Source organism: Aspergillus glaucus, assembly GCF_001890805.1.
Source record: "Aspergillus glaucus CBS 516.65 unplaced genomic scaffold ASPGLscaffold_7, whole genome shotgun sequence".
Classification (NCBI taxonomy): Eukaryota; Fungi; Ascomycota; class Eurotiomycetes; order Eurotiales; family Aspergillaceae; genus Aspergillus; species Aspergillus glaucus.
In genome coordinates this window covers 358415-369551 of record NW_019170459.1, presented here as the reverse complement: position 1 = coordinate 369551, position 11137 = coordinate 358415, and the positions used below count along the sequence as shown (strand labels likewise).

Genomic DNA, 11137 nt, shown 5'->3' with positions numbered 1-11137 from the left:
ACCCAGGCAATTTGCACAGCTCTGGAGGCCTCTACCAAACGGGCATACCCCCGGCCCTGCGGCCAAAAATGGTGGAATCAGGATTGCACTAGGATGGTCAGGACCCTCCGCAGGGTTGCACGGGACCCAATTCCCACATCAGAAGACATTGGGGATGCTAAACAGGCCCTCTGCTGTGTTGTCCGGCACAGCAAATGCCACTTCTGGCACTCAAAGGTTGATGAATTCAAGGAACCAAAGGATGTCTTCAATGCAGTAAAGTGGAACAGAACTGAAGGCACTCTACCTATCTCCCCACCAAAAGAAGGAGATCGACTGCATAGCTCCACAGAGGACAAAGCAAGCTACCTGGTCCAGGCACTTCTGCAAAAGGCCTCCTGCTCAGAGGACGTGGAGCTCAACTTGGAGCCTATCAGTGATCCACATCTGCCTTTCCCAGCCATTACAGAGAAAGAGATACATACTGCAGTCACCAATCCCAAGAACAGCACCCCAGGAAAAGATGGTATAACCACCTCTATCCTTAGGAAAGCATGGCCCTCCCTAGGCCCCTCCATCTCAACACTGTACCAACACCGCCTAGACAAGGGCTGGCATCCTACTCCCTTCTGAGATGCCTCACTCGTGGCCTTACTGTGACGGCTCACACATGATAGCTCACATATAACGACCCAACACCGCATCAACGGATGATACATCACAAAGGCCGCTATACAACCCCTATAAAAACCTCTTCATTATCCAGATAGATTTCCCTTTTTTCCTTTTCTTCTCCAGATTCGAGATTCTCGTCGATGGCTACAATAGTTTAGATAGGAACTTTGATTCAATATTATCTACTATTCCGAGCCCGTGACACTTACCAAAACCAGGAAAGAGAGACCGAAGCTCCCCCTGAGCATACAGACTAATCTCTCCTGTCAGTTCTGGGAAAAGGCCTTGAGCGCCTAATAGCACGCAGAATGGCATGGATTGTTATCAAATACAAGATCCTCCACCCTCGGCAATTTGGAGCTCTCCCACTGCATTCTGCAACAGACCTAGCTGCAGCGCTGACCCATGACATTGAGGAGGCATGGTCATGAGGTCTGAAGGCTTCCATGGTCACATTGGATGTGCAAGGTGCTTTTGATGCTGTCCTGTGAGGACAACTGATCAGATGGCTCAGGGAACAGGGATGGCCTATCAGTGTGGTCTGATGGGTAGCTAGCTTCACCCAAGGTCGAACAGCTAGTCTCCGCCTAGGGAACCATACAAGCCAGACATTTCAGGTTCCAGCAGGTCTCCCACAAGGCTCCCCAATCTCCCCAATCCTCTTCATGTTGTTCATCGAGCCCATGTTCAAACAAGGCTCTCTTCGCACCCGATGCGGCCGCTTTGGATATGCGGATGATATTTGCCAACTAGTGGCTTCCCCCTCCTTGGAGGAAAACTGCATAGCACTCCAGCACTGCACTGAGGAGCTCAGACAATGGGGAGCTAGAGAAGGCCTTACATTTGACTTTAATAAAACAGAACTGCAGCACTTCATGTGTGGGACCAATCACTCCAACCCCACTTGCTCTATCCACACTTCTCAAGGCTCACACATAGTCACACCTCCCCCTCCTGGCGGTGCAACGCGTTGGCTAGGCATCTGGTTTTACCGGAGGCTGAGCTTCAGCAAACACTGCAGGACCCTGGCTGCAAAGGCCAGGCAGACAGCTGCTGGTGTCAGATCACTAGCCAATACAGTTAGAGGGACCAGGGCATACCTACTGCGACAGGCTACAATCGCCTGTGTCATCTCAGTCCTTTGCTATGGGGCTGAGGCATGGTGGCCGGGTTGAAACAGGCCCAGGCCCAGGAACCAGGGCTCTGTATCAAATCGAGTCGATTCCTCTCTCTCTTGCCGTGACTGAGTACTCAGAGATGCTCTCCAAGGGACTCTCCCAGTATACCAGACCACCCCTATTCCAGCCCTCCATCGCGAAACTGCCATTCCCCTGATGGAGATCATCCTTGACCAGAAGCGCGCTTCTGCTAGACTGCATGTCTCCAGATTGGACAACCGCCATCCAGTTCACAGGTGGTTATTCTGTACACGAGCCTTCCCCTCAAACACATGGCTCACCCACAAACGCAGCTGGTTGAATGCTTGGGTGCTTGTCTATCTAAACGTGCGCTCACGCTGGCCTATATCATCGGACCGGCGGAACTTGCCTAATCGGTCCGACATTATTCCTTATCAAACTAAACTAAACCAAACGACAATGGTTTCTCAAATAAACGAGGTTGTATTTTAAGGTTGAACTAGGAATACACACATATCTACCATACATCGCGACATATTGAAATCTTGCAAAGCAACGCAAGCGTAATCTAAAACAACAGAGGAGCGCAAAACCGACAAGTCAAGACGCTAGTACCTATCGACCATTTTCTCTACCTTGTTGAGCATCTTTGCGAGGCAATGCGGATATGTTATCGAGTAGAAGCAGGACGCGCTCGCCTCAACATGTTGGTAGACCCCTGACAACGTGTAAAATCTCTTGAGACATTCCAGACAGAGGAATTCATCATCGTCAACAAATCGGCGGCTGAGCTGAGAGGAGTGAATCATGTCTTGAAGATCAACCTTATCGATGCCCGATTCACAAGCTCCAGATTCAAGTTGTATCAACATGGACGATATCTTCTTGAACGTCCTATCACACGATTTGCTGTAACATGAAACTTCACGGGAGAGGTGTTGCCGAGATTTGTGCTATAACTACAGAATAACAGGTGTGTCAGCTCTCTCATCACTGTATCAGGGGGAGGGGGCGTGGAGGTGGGAGGTTGGAGAGCATCTGGTGTGTTTATGCGTGGAGATGTACACCTGGCGACAATTCTCACACCACTTATAGTAGCTCTTATCTTTGCAGTATTGGTAAAGTGACGCGAGGGACGCGAAGTACCGAGAACAAAGGAGACATTCGTGATCCTCCCCGTCATAGTGCAGATATGGACCCAACACTGCCGGCGTCTCAGTTGAGCTTTTTTCTTCCCACCTGGTGGCAAGGAACCCGACGAAAACCTGAAAGGTCGCTTTGAGGGTGTTTTCGAGGACCATGGTCGAATCGGTGGACTGGGTGTAGGAGTCCTGAACAGGAGGTGAGAAGGTTGGTACCACAGGGAGCGGAGATGAACTGTTAATTGAGTTAGCAATGTGAACTTCGTTTCTGAGATAGCGATGGCAAACCAAGGGATTCCAAGACGTACTTTGACAGACAAATTCAGTCAAGTTCTGCCTACAGCGTCAATGTCCAACGTCACTAGGCTTGCTCGACGTGCTTGTCATAATCCAACATGAGAGAGTAGGGAAAAGAGTCGAGGAAAGTGGTTTCAGAAGATCTGAATCAAGAAATTAGAATGAGATGAGAAAAAACACACAAGATAGTCAATCTCCGTCCCCTCAGCGCGTCGTCTACCACTTTCACAGAGAGAGGAGAGGGGGATCGAGTTTAAGCATCAAGACAAGTCAATTAATATGAACACAATCTCTTCCCTCAGCCTGTTGTTGGACGGAATCAGACATCACTCCCGTTGGGTGTAAACCAAGACATGTGATCGATTCAGCTATCGGACTATCTCAGAGAACAAATAAAACTACATATTAGAAGCTATTCATGATGACAATTTGAGGGACTTATAACAAGAAAGAAATGATAGTAATCTACTCCGTACTCCTAACAGATCCGTGGAACACCCTCAACAAAGCATCGCAACGCTAGTGGACCCTGTTTCTGATTTGGTTGCTCATCCTGGCGAGACAATGGGGATAGGAAAGAAGATATGAGCAAGATGTTGTATCCTCCGCGTGCTGGTAAGCTCCAGAAAAGGTATCAAATTCCTTCTCACACTCAGGGCAGAAATAACCGTCTTCATCCAGAAATTGGTCGGCGAGGTAGGAAGCGCCAACGATCTCTTCAATCTCTTCTTCGTCCATGCCGGAGTCGCAGTAACCTGATTCCAGGTGTATAAGCATCGAGGAAAGCTTCTTGAAGGTGCGGTCGCAGTCTCGGCTGTAGCAGGGGAGGTCTTGGGGCTCGTGGGTCTTTTTGTGCTATACGACATCGTGGGTTAGCTTCCAGTTCGCCTTCCTAAGCCTCAAAAGGAACGATATGAGCAAAATACCACTCGCAGGTTGCTATCGTTGGTAAACTCTTCCTCACAATCACTGCAGCCATGAGCCGCCTTCACCTGATGACCATGTGCCGGACCGGGATTGCTGGCCGAGAGAGGAGGGCTGGGTGGAGGAGTATAAAGCCGACCTCGAGAAGTACAGCCAGAGCGAAGATGAGCTCTCTTTGCGTCGAGAGAGATGAAGACACGACGACAGGGATCACACCATTCGTGGTAGGTTGTGTCCTTGCAGTGTTGATAGAGAGAAGCTATGGACGCGAAATATCTGTTGCAGAGGAGACATTCGTAGTCCTCACCATCATAGTCGAGGTATGGGCCTATGTCTTCCATCTTGAGTAAGATGTATGAGAATGGACAGTGTCTGGACTCAGTAGGAACAAAACATGAAGATGGCGTTGTATCTCGCAGTTGTAATACTAACTGGGACTAGCGTGCGGGTTCCTGAAAATCATGTACCCACACAACCCCACTAACAGACAATGGGTAAATGTACAGCCATAGCAACGGCAACGGAGCTGAATGAAAATGTCTTGTCTGGAGAAATTGACATGAATTCATGAATACCAATAAATCTTCCATTGTGGGGTGGATAGATATTTCTAATAGACGTGACACGGGCATCACGATGATGAATTTCATGCCGCACATGACGAATGGTTGTCTGGAATCGTGAATTGGACCTGGAGAATACATTCCTTAAGGGCTTGGTATTATGAATTCCGCGGTAGAGTTGATTTCTCAGAAACTACACCGTTTCTAGAGACACCTACTCCGTATCCTCACCGGACTTGGTCAACCAAACGCTTGCCCCAAAAATACCAGGTCTACCAGAAGATGACCTTTTCCGAAAAATGGTGACTTTCTATGAAGGCAACAGTCAAATACAGATACTCAATCCATGTGACTATAGGTAAAGAGCTATATTTGATGCTATACAAAACCCCCCCCCCCCCCCCGATTTGGAGATGCGGGGGAATATAATGACATCACTGGGGTTATCTCCGAGCTGACAAATTACAGAAGGCCGACAGCGGAATTTAACCTGCCAGAATCATCCATTGTTAGTTTGGTTAAGCGCTGGCTTTGACTTAAAAAGGGCCCTCTTCTTTTCTTCTCTCCCCTCTTTTACGTTCCTCCATGTTGCCCCGCGTTGTGTCAAGTGCAGGATCTTGGAAAGCTGCATCTCGTCTCGCCCAACTTTCATCCGCGTTCAAAGCATCCCCGAGCTCCTTCTATTCGACAATGTCCTCTAACATTACTCTTTACACTTGGCCGACGCCCAATGGTGTGAAGGCTTCCATTACCCTCGAGGAATTGAGTCTACCATACAAAACCGAAGGCATCAACATCAGCACCAATGTTCAGAAAGAAGAGTATGAGCGACATGTTTCTTGAATTCGATAGCGGGTTCCGAGAGCATGAAACTGACAGTCGGGTATATAGCTGGTTCCTAAAGATTAACCCCAATGGCCGTATTCCCGCAATCCTCGATGGAAACCAACGCGTCTTCGAAAGCGGTGCCATTATGCTCTACCTGACAGACAAGTATGACAAAGAAAGGAAGATCAGTTACGCGCCTGGATCATCTGAATATGTGGAGGAGCTGTCTTGGCTTATGTTCCAAATGGGTGGTGTTGGACCCATGCAGGGTATGATCCCGTGGTTCAAGTGCAGTTATTTCACCAATGGCTTATCGTTAACTGTTCCCGTTACTGCGTATAGGCCAAGCCAACCATTTCCGGCTCTTCGCCGGAGCCCGCTCCGACTACGGCATTAACCGCTATATAAGTGAGACGAAGCGTTTGTACGAAGTCCTTGAGTCTCGCCTAAAGGAGAGCCCTTACCTGGCGGGTTCGAAATACACTATTGCGGATATCGCCAATTACTCATGGGTCCGAAGCGCACCAGTTGCTCTGGAAATCGACCTAGCAGAATGGCCCACATTGAAGAAGTGGAAGGAAGAGATTGAGAAGCGGGATGCTGTTCAGAAAGGAGTTGATGTCCCCAAGAGAGATATCACGCCCGAACAGATGGCGGACAACTTTAAGAACGCTCGTGCGAGGATTGATGGAATGGCAAACTCGGACCAGCATTGATTTGAGAGCTTGTTCGTGTAGATAGTATTTTGAGATATTAAATATGAAGCAATCCGGTCTTAATTAAGAGCAAATGAGCAGTCCCTGAAAACGGCATAAAAAGTCATCAATCAATAGCAACGTTGGATGGCCTGTCATTGTATGTATGACATAATTGTTTAGGAACCATTGATAGGGATTTATTGAACCATGGTTGTCCTGATAGTGCCAGCTGACATTCTCAACGCTTCATTCTTTCGGTCATAGAAAATTCTTTCAAAATTCCGCGGCTGAAGTCGTGTATTTCGTGTAGTTCGCGACAGCCCATATCTACCATCTATCGTATTCAATTCACGATCCCGACAGCGCCGTGGAACGAGGGGTGAAGATTAAGGTGTGTCACGTGGGGCATTCCCGGGCCCTGGAGTTGACTGACCACCCAAACAGGAGAACAGTTTTCCCTCTCGATGCGCGCTTTGCATTGCTGTTTGTCGTTCTTGTCCACGTTCCAGTCGTCGTCAAGAAGTCGAATCAGTGTCTGACCGGTATTACTTGCATCACTCTTATCGACTGATGCCGTTGATAGCCAATACTCTTTAACCTCACCTCGTTCCTCTTGTGTTAACCGCCGCTTGGTAAGTGGATCTCCCCCCTCCCGCCCCCCTCCAAAGAGCCAAACCCCCCTTCTATCCGGCGGAATTCCTCGTGCTTCTGGAATGGCACTAATCAAACAAATAGATAGCCAGGCCCCCCTTTCCCTTGTATATTGCAGATCTCGTTTTCTTCGACTGTTCGAGGTGCAGCAGCGGGCTGCAATTCGACCCCCGGTACAGCACAACAGACTACTATCCTGACCGCCTCCACAACCCACCACCTACATTTCGCACACGCGCTCGGTTTACCTCGTCCCCCAACCTTTCTTCCCATTTTTTAAGGTTTCATATACATTTCCTGGGTGCCGGAGCCGAAGGAGTACGAGTATTCACCTGTCACATCTTCTCACCGTCATGCCATGCTTCAAAGGTCTCGCTGTCAGCATACACACGCCGGATGGTCCCATCCCGGAGTATTCCATTCAACGACAATCGCGAGCCTCTCGTATAGCTGGGTTTATTCCGGTGCCACCTCCCAAGTTTCCTGATTCCGCTACTGGAAAACCCGAGCAATCCACCTTTGCAGTCTCAATCACCCTCCTCAGCTCCGGACAGGATGTTCCATATTCCACACCGAAACCAACACCGGAGAACCCCTCGCCCAAGGCAAAGGTGGTTGGAGGCCTCCCGGGCCAGACAGGCGAGCGAGGACAGTACAGCAACATGGTTGCCCCCTATCAACCCCTGACAAACTCACCGAACGAAACGATTGCGGCGTATATCTATTTCGACGGTCGACAGAAGGAAGAAGTAGCCACTCTACTTCGCAGAGGCGAGGAGACTTGGGTCAATTCTCGTTGGGTCAGCGTACCCGATTCCGAGGGAGGTGGCCTTGCAGAGCGGGAGTTTTTATTCCGGGAAGTTGGTTTGGAGAGGTGGCTCAATGGCTTGGACCTGGAAGGAAAGGACGCTGCCGCCAAAATTGAACGCCGGAGACAAAAGATCGAAAAGCGTCGTCAGAATCGAAACTCAACCGATGGGAACGGCGACATGCAATCGAAGGCGGACAAAGGAATCATGCGATACGGCAACGATGCGCTGGAGGATGTGTCGGACGATGAAGTATCCTCCGATTCCGACGATGATCCTATCCCCGAGTCTGCCGGACAGATTAAGGTGGCACTTTACCGTGTCCTGGCCTCCGGGGAGATCAAACGGGGCGAATACTCCCCGCAGTTCGACGCACATGACGACGACGATGAGGCCGCAGGGAATGGCGGGGACGCAGGCGCTGACATTGACCATACTACGAGTTTTGCAAAACCAAAGTCATTGGACCCGAAGTCCATTAGCACCCAAACGGTGACGGGGATTGACCCGACAGACAAGCCTTATGCCACTTTTACTTTCATGTACAGAGGATCACGTGAGTTATACTGTCGTGTTTCTAGACATTTTTCTTTGGCCTTGTCCATTGTTTCGCAGCCGCGAAAATCGCAGAAGCCATGTTTACTGATCAACCTCCAGGGCAATTGCAAAAGATGGGCATCTTGAAAGACCCCAAGGCACAAGAAACTCCAGGTTCTACCAAGAGGAGGTCACTCCAACCCGATTTCTCCAACCTTGGACCGCTCAAGCCGGGTGGTACTGTGGGATTCCTCAATTTCCGGGACAACAAGCAGGACAAACGGAAGAACAAAAAGGACAAAAAGGCCTCAAAGAACGATGATGATATGGACAGCGATGATGACGATGATGATTCGATCCTCGGGAAAGCCGATGACGAAGAGACCAAGGAGGACACCCATCATCTCTCTCCGGACGATTCCAGATTCGGAGGCGAGCTTGCAGAGGGCGTTCGCAAAATCAAGGTGAGGATATACAACCCGTGCGCTTCTTACTATTTCCTGTTACTGATGAAATGTTAGCTTAAACGCCAACACTCTGCCGCTTCTTTATCTGGCAGTAACAAGGCCGACGCTACGGACACCTCCGCTTCCGGCGAGACCAAGCAGTCCTCGTCAAGTTTGTCTACGAGTCCTCCAACCGCATCTGCGACAGCCACTTCGGCATCAGACCTATTCAAGCCGGCTATGAACGCGGCAAACGGCGAAACAGCTGGAAGCCCTCTGAAGAAGCAACGAGCCAGCGTATCGGGAGCAGATGAAAATGCCATCAGAAAGCGGATCGGGTCGGGCTTGTCCACAAATATCACCGATGCTTTGGGTAGTTCTGGCGCGGCAGCCACCACAGGGCTCGGTACCACTTCGACTCCTTTCGGAGAGTCTCTCAAGCCTCCGGAGCCTGGGCCGCAGCAGGTTACTTCTCAGCCACAGGATGAAGAGGAGCTATGATTCCACCATTCTTGTTGAACCTCTCGGTGGTTAGCTGAGACGAGTGCAATGACAAAGTGCTTTTTGGATATTGTGTACGAATTTCCTGCCTATTTTCTGCTATTTTTTCATGACTGATGGACTGGCGTAACCCCGGTGCTTAAAGCCCGGTGATTGGCTTCTTCTTTTGCTGTTTTTTATTCGATTCTTCGAATTCCTATTTTTTTCTGGGCTGTTCGCTGGAGCTGGTCCTGCATGTCGCTTGCCATGTCCATGATGACCGCACTTTGAAATTTGGAAGTGATACCATCGCATAATTGTTGGGGAGCGGGAGAAGTTTCCATGACTAACAGGCTTTTTAACGGGATGGGGTATAATCTCTTGGGCATGTTCGATGATGTACTCGGGTTTATCGTACATGGCTCTTTTGCTTTTCCTTTTTTGCTTTCTTTTTCGTCCTTTCTCCCTAGAGCTGGGAAAAGGTATAGATGACGACGGGAACGATGAAATGAACCAGGATTCTACTTCAATGCAAAAGATCATTATTATACTTGTGGACAATAGAGCAGGTGGGAGCTGCCGCATCTATGATTTCTCCGCAGCGATGACTGTTAATTCCACCTACGTACTTCTACTCACGGTAAAACAAACTGTGCCGATGTGAAGTCGAATTTTGTTAGAATTCTCTGTTCTTTCAACTGTTTGGAGAGTGCCTTCGGAGGGGATGCTACGTCGGTTCTACCGCATCGCGTCCTCGCCTCGGTTCGCGCACATCGGCCTTCTCCGCCAGGTTTGCGATTCTCAATTCTTTCAACTCTCTTTTATACCCAGCTCACTGAATCGCGCAATAGACTGTTGGGAAACCATATTTCTGTCGAACAATTGCCAACATGACACTAGCACGCTCTACAGATCCCTTGGTGTGGATCGACTGCGAGGTTGGAATACAGCTGCATCCTCCCCATGCCCCTCGATCGATACAGAATCGCTAATTATACCACGGGATTCACACACTACAGATGACTGGCCTTAACTCCGACACCGACAGCATCCTCCAAATTTGCTGCTTCATCACAGACCACCAACTCCGCATCCTCGAACCCACCGGCTTCGAAGCCGTCATCCACCACCCCAAATCCACCCTTGACACCATGTCCCAATGGTGCGTCGACACCCACGGCCGCACCGGCCTGACCGCTGCCGTGCTCGCATCAACAACAACCGCCGACATGGCCGCCGCCGACCTCCTCGCATACATACGGAAGTTTGTCCCGGAGCCGCGAACGGCGGTGCTGGCGGGCAATAGCGTGCATGCGGATAAGGCGTTTCTGGCACGGGGCCCGTATGCGTCGGTGTTGGAGTGGTTGCATTATCGGATTCTAGACGTGAGTGCGATCAAGGAGGCTGCTAGGCGGTGGGGAAGCGAGGAGTTGTTGCAGGCGGTGCCTCCTAAGAGGGAGGTGCATTTGGCCAAGGATGATATACTGGAGAGTATTGAGGAGATGAAGTTCTACAGGGAGCGATTGTTTGGGGTGTGATTATGTTGTGTCCACGCCTGCCCAGCAACCTCGTACGTACCCTTTCGCTACATACTAAGAGGATGTTGAGCAATCTTCCCAACGGTTTTTGTGTTGCTCTGCTGTCTCGGTTTTTTGTGCAATATCGGAAACCTTATCCACCGGGCTATTTGCAGACTATTTCGGTCCAGCCAGAGCTCCCGCCCAAGCTTTCAACCATCACGACGGGAACTCAAACACAATCGCATTGGGTGGTCTGCAACAGGTACATGAAAGTAGCAATACTGAACCTGTGCGGTTTTGTATAGGAATGACTTTGATTTGTTGTCATGGTGGTCGCATTGATGATCGCGGGGCAGCCTCTGGAGCGAAAATACTAGCACTCGGCGTCGAACTGCAGTGTCTGCTTGGCTACACATTCCCTGAAAGCAAACGGGTGTAATTGGGTATGT

The 11137-nt window shown here is 49.8% G+C and overlaps 4 protein-coding genes across 4 annotated transcripts; 3 read left to right on the top strand and 1 right to left on the bottom strand.

Moving 5' to 3' along the window:
* Positions 1 to 3575: 3575 nt before the first annotated feature.
* Positions 3576 to 4523, bottom strand: ASPGLDRAFT_45485 (uncharacterized protein). Its single transcript, XM_022546260.1, has 2 exons — positions 4159 to 4523; positions 3576 to 4087 (listed from the first exon to the last, which is right to left on the bottom strand). The coding sequence occupies exons 1-2, from the start codon at positions 4495 to 4497 to the stop codon at positions 3752 to 3754; spliced, it is 675 nt and encodes a 224-aa protein (XP_022402212.1). The 5' UTR covers positions 4498 to 4523; the 3' UTR covers positions 3576 to 3751.
* Positions 4524 to 5161: 638 nt separating this feature from the next.
* ASPGLDRAFT_45484 (glutathione S-transferase family protein) lies at positions 5162 to 6524 on the top strand. Its single transcript, XM_022546259.1, has 3 exons — positions 5162 to 5540; positions 5611 to 5816; positions 5890 to 6524. Exons 1-3 carry the CDS (start codon positions 5305 to 5307, stop codon positions 6261 to 6263), a joined length of 816 nt encoding a protein of 271 aa, XP_022402211.1. The 5' UTR covers positions 5162 to 5304; the 3' UTR covers positions 6264 to 6524.
* A 725-nt stretch (positions 6525 to 7249) lies between these two features.
* On the top strand, positions 7250 to 9189 carry ASPGLDRAFT_123193 (uncharacterized protein; the record flags this gene model as incomplete). Its single annotated transcript, XM_022540380.1, has 3 exons — positions 7250 to 8261; positions 8363 to 8706; positions 8764 to 9189. 3 exons carry the CDS (start codon positions 7250 to 7252, stop codon positions 9187 to 9189), a joined length of 1782 nt encoding a protein of 593 aa, XP_022402210.1.
* Positions 9190 to 9820: 631 nt separating this feature from the next.
* Positions 9821 to 10935, top strand: ASPGLDRAFT_45482 (oligoribonuclease). Its single transcript, XM_022546258.1, has 2 exons — positions 9821 to 10106; positions 10188 to 10935. Exons 1-2 carry the CDS (start codon positions 10059 to 10061, stop codon positions 10704 to 10706), a joined length of 567 nt encoding a protein of 188 aa, XP_022402209.1. The 5' UTR covers positions 9821 to 10058; the 3' UTR covers positions 10707 to 10935.
* Positions 10936 to 11137: the final 202 nt, after the last annotated feature.